The sequence below is a fragment of the Aulostomus chinensis genome, chromosome 2, assembly GCF_037954235.1.
Source record: "Aulostomus chinensis isolate RoL2024-O1b breed Wild chromosome 2, RoL_Achi_v1.0, whole genome shotgun sequence".
In the NCBI taxonomy this organism is placed as follows: domain Eukaryota; kingdom Metazoa; phylum Chordata; class Actinopteri; order Syngnathiformes; family Aulostomidae; genus Aulostomus; species Aulostomus chinensis.
In genome coordinates, this window is record NC_141321.1 from 34742337 (window position 1) to 34754850 (window position 12514).

Sequence of the window (12514 nt, forward strand, 5' to 3'; positions counted from 1 at the left end):
TCTGCATCTCATGGAGGCAGGAGTCGCCCCACTGAAGGAGGGCAAACGCTGTTTATAAATGGAGGAGTTTAGCTTCCCTCCGCCTCACCGTCTGGTCCACATTTCTGCACAAACACTGGCCCTCCCTCTCACCCCTCTCGCCCCTCTCGCCCCTCTCGCCCCCCTCACTCCTCTCCCACGCGTCACTCACAGCCAGGACGCTCCTTTTGTCCTTCATAGCGGCTGAGAATCCTTCCTTGATGGATCGTGTGTTTGTGGCTCTACGTAGAGGCCAGATTCATCATTCCAATTTGTCAAGTTGCCAGCGTGCTGAGTTAATTATGTGCAGGAAAAGAGGACAGGCTCGTCTTCAGATGTGTCTGAGGCTTCCCTCCTCACCTCGCCGGGATCTTCGTGTAATTAGTGTGATGAATGCGTTAGCAGAACAAATAGTGGCAGTCGGCCGTCTCGCTCTCGGTGCGGCTGCGTTGTCAAAGCTGCGGGGCTGCAGCTCATCAGGGTAATGGATGACGCCACGGCGGCGCTGGAACGGGAACCAGTTCTCAGTCCCGGCAGAGGAACTTCACACTTCTTTAGAAACGAGTTGCTTGTTTTCACACCTCATGCGATGAGATTCAGTCAGATCTTCATGGTTCTGGTCTCAGTGATGACGGGGTCTCACTGGTCCATGTGGGTTCCACCTAAAACCAAAACCCAGTCTGTCCCCACTCATAGGGACGAAACAGGCGGGACCGCCATAGAACCAGGGTCGGGGGGGGGGGGTGTCGTTCAAAAATCGATTTGAACAGAACGACGGTGACGTCACAGATCTTCAGCTCTCAGCCAAACATGGACCGGTTCACCAGAAGCAACTTCCCCTCTCAGGATCGAGCACATCAAACCAAAAAAAATGCTCCAACCGTAGAAGTGTGAATGGAATCCGGAATGCAGTGTAGTATTTTTACTTTAGTATAATAGTCTATACTAACAGTATAATTAGTAGTAGTTTTACAACATCCTCAGTTAGCCCTCAGGTACTCACACCTGGTATATAAATACTACCTGATACTACTGAAGCTTGATACTCAGACATAGTAACAGTACTCCACAGTAAAAGTGTTCCGAGGTGCAGGCGGAGTCACATGACGTGCACGTGCGTGTCGTCTGTGTGCAGCCTCCCAGGACAGGCAACCATCTCGAGTCCAATCCTCGGTGGGGTTTGTCTCCACGCCGCTGCGGCTGGGATGATGGATCACGTGATTAGACCGCAGGAGAGCGGGACACGCCACGACTGGATTTGCAATTCACGGCCTGTTTTGTCAGCGGAGCTTTTTTGCATGAGAGATAATTGGCAAGTCGTTTCCTAACAAGGTGAGGAGGCTTGTAATAAATCAGGTCAGCTGTCAGAACCACGTCATACCACAAAATATGCAGAATGGTCCTTTTGCATACATGTAACGAGCAATATATCATGGCTGATACACGGAGGGGAGGGGCTGGTAGGACAGTGACGTGGAGGAGTCCGCGGGCAGCGCCGCCATGACAGTCTGAACCCACTCAACTTCCCCACCCGCTGTGAGTCAGTCACGTGCCAGCAGGAGTGTGTTGACGCCTGAGCTGTGTCTCAGTCGCAGCCGCCGCTAACAGGGCGTGAGGCCGAGACAGGCGAGGTCGTGGAAAGGTTCCCTCTGGGTTCAGGAGGTGAGACTTTGAGGATGCGGACACATCAGTCCAGCAGTCCTGGTCAGTGTGAAGACAAGTGGAAGACACATTTGTCTGTCAGCACGCGCAGCGTCTGCACGGGTCCAGGCCTCTGTCGTGAAGTCCCAAGTCATCGAGTCGATGGCCGAGGAACGCGACACGACCTCTCACAGTCACTCGGCATCAAGAGGAACAGGGAGTGGCGTGCTTTCCATCCCACTGCACTCGAGAAACAGCAGAGCTCTAAGACGACCTGCCCCCCCAAAACACACGTTGCCCCCCCCAGACCCGCGCACAAGGTGACTTGCCGGTCAGCCCACGACCCGGCGATTATCTCCACGGCTGCTGCCGCGCGAGGGGCCGCGGTGGCGGGGAATGAGATCATGGCAAAGCACAAGCACATTTCAATTAAAGTGATGTCAGGATTTGTCCTCCTCTATCGGTGCGCACCAGCGGGAAATACCTGACCTTTGACCCTGGCAGAGCAGGGACGCTGGCCAGGGGTGGAGCCTCCATCACAAACCAGCAAACCACAGCTCGCCATAACAAATGCATTATGGTTGGCCCTCAAGTCTTTGCTTCTGCTGAGCGCCTGGAGGGATTTACGTGGCTGCTCGTCCTGTGGGTGCCGGTCCTCGTCTGTGTCTGTCTGCTTGACGCGACTCCTACCGCTGCCCCTCAGTCCCACCAGCAGAACCCTCATCTCATCCCTTTTTAAAACGGATCAAGACAGTTTTTAGCGTGAAGCAGAGATTTGAGAGCAGCAGAAATGTTGCTGTTCAGTCTCTCTTTCCTGGTCACAAGCCAACGCACCTTTGTGGCATCAGACGCTTTCAGTCAGGCTACAAGCAGACTGACAAACCACTGAGGGACTTCAGCCAGATTTGTCTGACAAGATCCTTGAGGACGACTCATTCTGACATTTGCAGTTATTTATCCTGTGAAATACCTCAACAACAGACTCGTGACCTTCACCTCAATGACCGGTGACCCCTGAACGTCGCTTCTCCTGCAGACCAGAGATTCACACTCAACAAACATGGTTGATCCAAATTTACAGGGCGACTGGAGAAAAAAATGGCTGAACTTCCAGGTGTCGGTTTGATGATAAAAACAGAGGCAAGCTAACGCTACGTAGCATAGCTAAAGCAGGACAGTGAACATGCTAATGCCTCGCTTCCACATCCAAACCTAGAAACCTCGGTGGTTCTTCACCTTTGAAGAGATTCTCTCTGTTCTGGTTGTTTTCTCATGAATGAGAGAAAGAAAACAACTTCTTCAGTGGCTAAACTGCAGATGTGCAGCAAACACAAGCTGCCACTGCGCTCCTGCTAACAGCCTCTTTCCATCCCAGCAAGACTCCATGAGAGTAACCTGGACATTCCACACGTCGGTGCTGAAAAACAGGAACGCAGACCATCAGCTGATCTGTGCAGGCGTGGACTGGATTTGTTACCAGACTGTAAATTTGAGGGTTAAAAATCAGACAGAAAAAGTTTTGTTAAAAACAAAAATAGTATATTTAATGTATTTACAATAAACATACAATCATGTAATCTTTTCCAATAAATAAACAGGACGTAAAGCTTTTAAATATAAACTTTAAACAAAACCAGAATCAATCCAAAGCAGCAGAAGAGCATAAAGTTCTTTAGTGATGCTTTGAAAATATAGGTGGTATTTTCTTATCTCGCCGCCCCCCCGTCTGAAAGGCCCCCGGCAAAGAGCCGTGAGACCGACCCCTGACCACCGCCCGGCTCATGGCTGTCCAATCGCTGGAGCTGCTCTCGCCCCAGCGGGGCGGGAGCTGGGCGCCGACGCTTCCATCCCTCGCTGGATCATTGTTTGGATTTGCATCGTGAGCCCCGGCAGACGGGACATAAAAGCATCCGGAACCCCGGAGGATCGTCCGTCTGCGTGTGAGGAGTTTCCTCGCTAAAGAACTTCCTTCATTCACAGAAGGCGATTCGCAGCAACACCAAGATTAAACCAATCCCGCCGGTGTTTACGGGACAAGCGTCCTCTGGGGCCAATTTGCTTTTTGCTCACAGAAGTTGCGTTTTGGCGGGAAACCCTCCACGCCACCGGCTGTTATCACCAGGCAGTCATCAGAAGAGAGACATGATTAAAAAAAACAAACATGTAGTTATTTTCTCATCACAAGGCAAAAAACATCTAAAGCATCTCAAGGTGCCAAAAGAAACAGTCCTGTTGCCGCAGGTGGAGACATCAGATGAGTACGCTGGCGTCTTCTTCTTCGCCGGTGCTGAATGTAGCAGTGTTACATCATCTACCGCCATGGGAAAGTCTCACGAGTAGAATTGAATATCCAGGCACGGTTTGGTTTGGCTGATCGGCATCAGTCAACCGGATCTACCGACGAGCTCAGCCCCACTGGCTTCAAGCAAAGTTTTGATTCGGACCAAAAGCAACAAACAGTTCTCAGCTTTGCCACTGATGAGTGAAAGGATATGGTCACTAGTAGAAAAGTCCTACAGGTTAACAGTTATTACATCCTAAATAATGCGCTCCTCTAGATCAATATACAATGTTTTATAGGCAATATTGGGACACTATGATATGGTGGAAGTAGGAGGGACATCACGGAGAGGCTACATACAGCTGGAGGATCTGCTCCGAGCTCTGCAGAACGTCACAGAACACTTCGATGCTGTCACTTTGGCACTTGGATGGCACTATTATGTACAGAGGAGGCCGAGTCGGCGCTCGGACACGCTTGACAGGTATCACGACAGCGCCGCATGGCGTGGGTTGCTGAGGAGGAAATGGCGGCAGCTGGTGATGGTGGTTATCACCCTGCTCCCAGTTACGAGCCTGGAAGCTTCCTTCTCTCTACATGTCAGCTTGAGTCCAGAGCCCATCGTCCCATCAGGAACCTCAGCTGCGCCCCCAAATTCTTCTGTTTGAAGTTTCACTGCAGGACTCTTTTTTTTTTAAATCTATATTTATAGACTCTTAGGTCACAGCAGCCTGAGCCAAACCAGTCTGGTCCGGTCTGCTCAGGTCCAGCATGGCTCTGTAGTGAATGTGGGTCCAGTGAGAGTGGACTTTTCTCTGCCTTCCAGCCACTCAGAGAATCCTCGCGTTAGCATCTATGATACAGAAGCAGCATCAACTCGTCTCCACCGTGAGACTCCAGCCAGACGCGGATCATCAACTGAAACCCAACTCGCTTTCTTGTTGGCTTCCACTCCAACATCCGTCCGTACTGGGAACATGGTGGGAGCAGTTAGCTTAGAGGAGCTTAGCTTAGCATAAAGACCACAGGCCCGTTTCGGTTCACAGGGCCAAGTGAAACTCCTACTGGCTAAAACTGTCTTGTCTTGGTTTGACTCAGACGTGATAGTCAACGGTGCATCGCCGCTCTGACAGCGAACACCAGGTAACGTAACTGCATGACTGCCATCACAAAGAAACGCCGATGGTGGCAGCACGGCTGGATGGAAGCGTGCTTCATTTCCGAGTGAATCGAGTCTTACGTTTCATTTCTTTTCTGTGAGCCCAAACAAAGGCAGGAGAGGTTTGTAACAGTTGGCTCTGGCAACGATGTCCACTTAGATCATTAGGACAGATTTATTTTGTTGAATCCACATGAAACCCAAATTCCATAAGAGAACTGTGGATGAATGTGGTTCTGACTAGCATACAAACGCCAGTAAAACTGCAGGCTGTTCTAAATCACCTCAGCACAGAAGACACTAATAAACAGCTGACACAGAACGACAACAACGATCTTCCCCTGCTTGATTTTATGCTAAGCTACGCTAAGCTAAGTTAAGCGTCTCCAGCCTGCAGCCACAACAGATGTGAGGTCTCAGTGTTTACATGGACGGCAATAATCCACCCAATGAGACAATATTCAGATGAAGGTGTTTCCGCGAGCTGCTTATAGAATTCATGCTGAAGAGCAAAGGCCCAGTCATGGCTGAAGGTGCTCATCCAGGTTACGCCCCCATGTTCTGAAGCCATTAGCGTGACGTTGCAGACGCAGGACACTCAAAGTCTTTCTGGCCAATGATGAAAACGTCTCTCTGGGATCGTCCAGAACTGGTGGAGTGATCATAGCGTCTCAAACACACCTCCACAGCGTGACGATGAGCGCCATACTGCACACGTCCTGACGTGATTATTACTGGATTATCAGCGTCCATGTAAACAATATTATCATGCAACTTTCGTCAAGATGGCGGACGCGTCCCAGAGTCAGAACTGCCTCCAAACCGCAAAGGACTACAATCCTTTGAACTCTACTGTGATGTCACTGATGCAACAAACACGCCTCAGTGTTCTGAAGCCAAACGAATATAAAATACTGAGTCGCCAAAAACAATCTATTCTAGAGAAGTTGTCAGAAATCAGAATCCAACAGAATTCAGTGACAAAAACATCCATATTGGACCAAAACAAAGTATTGAACAATCACACCAGTGTGATGATGAAGCTGAGTATTTGTAGATGTCAGCGTCACAATGCAGTATGCATCATAAAGCTCCTCGTGGTCAACGCAGAACCGGGCCCTCGTTAACCATGATGGCGGTCTGTTTCTCGGCGCATGCATCACCCGCATGCTTGGAACTCCAGTAATTCAGTCATGCTGCGTCTGCTGACATCATCACGTTTCACTGCACCGACTTGACGTTCAACGTAACCGCCTCGTCCTGATAAATGTCTTCACGCCACAGAAGCCCCACCCCACCCCCGCGTCCCCCTCACGTTATTGATCCTGTTGCTGTGGATTTCATGCATCCCTGCTGCACGGAGCATCAAAGGGGCGGAGCGACGCCCCCCAGGTCACACTGGGTCCCCGTGTTTGAAGGTCGTGATGCAGGCAGCTCAACTCCGGAGGATCACGTGTGGCGCGGCACCGAGCTCCTCCATCCTCAGCTGAGCTCAGTTTACCATCTGGTGTCTAGCAGTGAATCATGAACTGCAACTGGAGGTCAAACAGAACCGTGTGGTAAAGAAAACGCTCCTCAGCAGCGGAACTTGAAACCCCAGCGGTGACGGCGAAGCGCTGTGACACCTTAAAGGGTTAATTACATCACCAGAGCGCCTCCACCAGGAACAAACACCGACTCATTCGCTTGGTCTGAATGTGCTTTCACACCAACTCAAAGTGAAGAGTTAAGTTCCAAAATAGGATATCCACCTTTAAAAAGGTAAAACAAGATGTTCCTCTCAGGAGAACCGACAGAACCAAGTGAACTACGACTCGGCTGCTGTTGGAGGTTCGGGGCGATGCTGATGAGATGATTCGTCAGTTTCAAACAAAACGATTCATCAGACAGAAATCGCAGTTTCCCTCCTCTGACATTTTACTGACTGATGAGAACAAATCCGCTGCTACCCTCCAGCGTCCCTGGAACTGGTTTGGGACGTCAGCTCAGGCTTTAATTCAACGGGCGAGATACGACGGCATCACGATGACATCAGCACGCAACAGCAGACAGTATCGCTCCGACGACCTGGACTGTTGAACGACCGGCTCCGTCGGACGGATCCAGAACTCGATGCACTGACTCAACTGCGTTGGTCGCGGCTGGGAGCTGAAGAAGTTCATCTGAATCTGTTAACCACTTGTTTCATCTTTAGGACGTTAGCAGGAGGAAAAACAAAACTGGAACTCTGTACAGTACAAGTACGTGTTAGTTAATGCTTGGTTAACCCTTGTTAACGGTTCACTATGTACGGGTTAACACTCACTGACAATCGTCGGGTTGAGAACTGTTACTTAGATAAATGTTCCACACTTGACGGAGCCACACAGAGCATAAATGAATGGTTATGATGCTGCGGCGACGAAGCACCGGATTACTAACTCTTAGCAAACAAATCAGCAGAACCACCGTCTAGTAAACAGACTGAACATCTGTCCTGATGTTAAGGCTCTCCTGATCAAGGAACGTTAGTTTCTTCCCTCTGATGTTTGTCCCGTTTGCTGGCCAACAACGTCATGGCCCATCTGTCTGACTGGCGGTGGCCATGTTTGTTGACCTGTCTCACCCGTTCAACGTACAACAATGGGTTCCTTAACTGGTGCTGATGGGGTTTAAATTTCTTCTGTTTATGCAAATGAGCCAAACCCGAATCTGGCAGACAGCAATGATGCATGTTGAGAAAGCACTGAGGGGTGTTAACGGATCCTGATCACCTTTACAGGTTCTTGACGACTGGTTTAACGCCGTCACGTCAGCTGGAACTGTCGCAGAGACCTCACCAGAACAAGAGGAACAAAAGGTTTAAAGTTAGCGAGGCTGCACAATTCATTGAAATTCAGTGGAAACTGCAGCAGTGCCCCTGCAGTCTTGAAAGAGCTGGAGGGTCTGAGCCGTGTTCCATTCCTACTAAACTTGTCGGCGCTGCAGAGACGTCCCGTCTCGCCTTGAGAACAAAAAAACAAACATCTCTGTCTGAAACAGATTCCCACAGAACCCACAGCAGAACGAGTCGGCCATGTCTTTAAATAAAAGCGAATACAGCGATGGAGGAAAGAACGTTTCCTCTACTGTTATTTGATATTTTGTCTAAATTGCGCAGCTCCATGGATGAGCTGATCGTTTGGTCGATCCTCCTTTCTTCAGGACAAAATAAAAACGGCCTATTTAGCAGGTGGACATCATTTTGGAGAATATCTCTTCATTTTTATTGTATTTTTGTGAGACGGATAAGTGAGACGCCTACTGACCAGATTCTTCTGATTTGATTTGACAGCAAAGACTCGCCGCTCATCAGGTCAGTCCTATAAAACTGACTCCATGTTGTCACACGTCTCCTGGTCCTCCAGGTTGTATATGAACTTTGTCCTGTTGACGGGGTTCTGCGTGATCTCCTTTCCTAAGTTGTCCAGAGTCACGTTGGAGGAGAAGAGCTCAGTGGGCGTGAGGTAGCCCTCGCTGTTCTTGATGTACTTCCTGTAGTTCTTTCTCAAGCACTGCCATGTGGTGGCGTAGAGGAGAAAGGCCGAGGACTTGAGGACGATGGCGATACTGACATACAGGTGTCTGTAGGACACGTTGTCATACAGCATGCAGGCGCCCTTCTCGCCACAGACGGAGCTCCAGAACAGGCAGGTGGAGTCGATGCCCATGCCGAAGATCAGAGGCGGGGGGATGAAGCCTGCGGCGAGACGGTTTTAGAGAGACAGCAGGTCAAACAGTGCCTCAGTTCAGGTTTCCTTTACATCCTCAAAGAAGTGTTGATGACATTCACTGTAGCCCAGGTGAGGCTGGGAAATATATCAAGATTCATCAATAAATCATGTGAGCTCAGTTCCTTACCGATCAACCTCAGGAGCAGGAACAGAACTCCCAGAGCGTACGATTTCAGCTCTGGACTCACGGTCCTGAAAACACAGAAGCAATCAAGAGCAAGCACACGGCAAACATGGAGCCCAGCGGGCTGGGAGCTGCTGCTGTCTGAAGGACATTAAAATGAATCACGTCACAAAGTCGCTTCCTCTAGCATTATTAGGGTTAAGGCCCAGACAGGATTGTGAGAAGAATGGTTTCATCCTATATTCAGGCCCTGTGATAGACCCGCTGACTGCTGAGAGCCAGAGAATGTCCCATCAATGACCTGTGTCACCACATCATGGCCCGTAAATGCCAACAGCTCCCTCTAGTGGGCAGCTGGTGTGTGAGTCAAGCACAGGCCACCTGATGAGGATGATGACGGAGGGCGTCTGGGCCATGGCTCCGATCATGCTGCACACACAGATGACGCAGAGGAAGGTGAGGAAGGCCTGCTGGCATCCGGGACTGGGACACTTCCCCGGCAGAGCCACCGCCTCCTCACCCGTGCTGGATATGCAGGTACAACTGGTCAGGTTCTGACACAGACAGGAAGTGACACGATAGTTATTAGTTAGTTGTCTCGGTGAGGTCAGGTGAGCAGATGAGCTGAGATGTGCAACAACATTTCAGTTCCTGTCAGCAGGATGCAGATTCAAGTTCTCAAAGGGCAAGAGACTCCCTGAATGTGACACAGCAAATATTACGAGTTACTATCATTTCCAAGTAGTAAGTTACTGTACAACATTAGTCTGAGTAACAAGTAACTCACAAGTTTAACTAGGTGATAAAGCTGGAAGTGTGTAATTCACAGCCTCACTGATGAACATTCTGGGGACTTTATGATTCAGGAAGTGATGAAGAGAAACAGGAAATGACCTCCAAACACGACCGATACGTCAACACCTTCTGATCGCGTTCAAGGGATCTATCAAGTATTTCTGCTTGTGAAAACGGTTAAAGTAGTCGCCAAACTCAGTTCCCCAGAAATCCTCTCAGCTGAAGCTGCAACAGCGTCACATGACCCAGTACGGTGGCGCCAACAATGAACACATGAAAACAGACTAAAACATCCTGACGAGTTATGGGTCAGAACCTCCTCACAGTTCTGGCCGGGTTCTAGATCTTCACTCTGGAGAACCTGAGAACGCAGCAGCGCTCAGCCGCCTGCAGCCCCTCGCGCTGCCGCCATGGCTGATTACATCACTCAGTGAAACAACAATAATCATAACCCTAACAATGAGATTTCAGATGGTAACGTGTTACTGGACCCAATCACTAACGATGTTGCAAAATCTTAGTTGTTGGGAATTTATTCAAAATGTTATCAGAAATTTGATTCAATGCATTTTCTGTGCCTTCAACTGAGGAGCGTTGCTGCTGACACGCTGTTCTGCAGGTGTGAGCTCCTCTGAGGGGTCCAGGACCCGAATGTTGAGTCCCACTTAGAAATCCTTCATGAATAATTTAACAAGACGGAGACGTCAAGTTTTTCACGTGTCCGCTCGTACCAGATGGTGATGTTGACCGAGTTGATGCTAACACTTCCCACCCACTACCGTTCATTGTGCTAAGCTAACTAGCGTGTGTCTTGAGCTTCCTGTCTGACTCCGGGACCATGGACAGGAAGCTTATTTTTCAAAAGGCTGGTGCAAGAAAACCTGGAGAATAAAGTTTGTTCCTAAGTTGATTTTCCAGGGATCAACAGACAGAAGGATTTAAGGATTTTAAGGATTCAAATTCAGGATGTTGACACTTGAAAAATCACAGCAACAACATGAATTCTTTTTCTGTTTTCTGCTCCCTCTGTGTTTGCACCATCTACCTGGAGTTGACCTGCTGAGGCTTCAGCGCAGAAGCGACACAGCCAGCGCACCAGTGTCGCTCTGGCTGGCAAGGACGTCTCTACTCACTGGTTTGGTGCAGCCGGCGAAGCAGGCTGAGAGGTAGGTGACCCCGTTGGAGCCACACACGGGACTCACTGATGCTGTGTAGCAGTTACAGTTACTGATGCAGGGCGATTCAGGTCGCTGCCGGGGCCGCAACGTCCTGCCGATGAGGTCAAAGGTCACATTAGGGAGTGTGTACGTCTACATTCATGCCAGTAGTGAGAGAAATGTGCTCATTTTTACGACTTTCATCAAGTGAAATGGATTCTGGGAGAGTCAAAACACTGTGTTACCAGCAACATTCTTAAGGTGCATTAAGTTCGCGAGTCACGCACACCTCCAAGTAGCGTCTTGTCAACCTGCCCACCAGCCATTAAACACCAAGACTCAAGCTGGTGCAGAACTCGGGTTCTCATTCCTGAAAAGCTTCTTCAGTCACATTAGTGGAACTTCAATCTTACTCGTTGCCGTAGGCGACAGTAACTCCAGCAACAGGCCCCGTGTCACAGCCCAGGAAGAGGAAAGAGACGTAACACGCAGTGGACACCAGGTTGACCAGCATGGCCATGCGGACGGCGCCCAGAGCTGACAGGTTCAGCTTCTTCACCAGCAGCCCCCCGAGGAAGATACCCAGACAGGCACACGGGATCGCCGTCATACCTGCACACGCACAGATGCTGACACTTCACCTCAGCAGTTTATATGTCGAATAGAAAGAGAGAAAGAAACTCTAAAACCTCCATCAAACAGAACTACAACATGGCGGCTGTGAGCTTCTTTAATGCCGAGGAACAACACCTTCAGCAAAGACTGCATTCGTGTGACCTTTGACTCAGATTCAGATTCAGAGAACTTTATTTAACCCGTGGGGGGCAATCAAGGTGTTTTGTTTTGTTTTTTTTGACCGCCACACTGTTGATGTTTGAGTCCCACTGGATGTTTTTGATTAATTTGAAGAAGGAGTAACATGATCCTCCAACAGAGGGATAAAAACATTTCATTATACACCAATAAAACCAAAGCTCCTCCTTAACCTCCACCTGGACAAGGGACTGACATGCCTACCTAGCAGCTGATTGGCTGAGGAGGTGGTGAGATTAAACTGCTGCTCCAGGTATTTGCCCAAGAAAGCGGCAAAGCCAGCAACCACGGCGATCTCCATGCAGGCAGCCAGCGTGATGCAGCTGAACACCGGGTTTGACAGCAGGTACCTGGTGACCCGCGGGATCACTGGCTCACGAAAGGAAAGGTGGAGAAGGAAGAGAAGAGGTGACGTTTTGGATGAAAACCGTCTCTGACATTCACCTCTTCATCCTCGCTTCCACAGCAGCCCTGCTCACCTCTCAGATGCTCGCACACGGAGAGTCCGCTGTTGATATCAAAGCCATGAATGGCCCTGTTGGGTTTGGAGCCCGGGTAGTCCAGCGTCAGGGACGAAGGCAGCATGGCCTGCTCACTCTCCCCCCCGCCGTCCATGTCCTGCTCATCCAGCGCTTTGGGGAAGCCGAACATGAAGAGGGCTGACACGAAGAGTAAGGCACCGCAGAGGAGGAAGCCACCCCACCAGGCCCCGATCCAGCGAGGGTCTTCTGGGGTGATGTCCAGCTTACCTGGACAGGAAGTGCGGTCATTAAA

General features: G+C 49.9%; 1 protein-coding gene across 1 annotated transcript in view; it reads right to left on the reverse strand.

Annotated features, from left to right (window-relative positions):
- Window positions 1–3252: 3252 nt before the first annotated feature.
- The window catches only part of slco3a1b (solute carrier organic anion transporter family member 3A1b), a 29876-nt gene continuing 20614 nt past the window's right edge, over window positions 3253–12514 (reverse strand). The window contains exons 4-10 of the mRNA XM_086190899.1: window positions 12220–12489; window positions 11945–12109; window positions 11341–11539; window positions 10904–11039; window positions 9357–9529; window positions 8979–9043; window positions 3253–8817 (exon numbers count right to left, since the gene is read on the reverse strand). Of these exons, the coding sequence (XP_086047025.1) occupies window positions 8441–8817; window positions 8979–9043; window positions 9357–9529; window positions 10904–11039; window positions 11341–11539; window positions 11945–12109; window positions 12220–12489 (1385 nt within the window). The 3' untranslated portion in view covers window positions 3253–8440. The remainder of the gene's footprint in view (window positions 8818–8978; window positions 9044–9356; window positions 9530–10903; window positions 11040–11340; window positions 11540–11944; window positions 12110–12219; window positions 12490–12514) is intronic.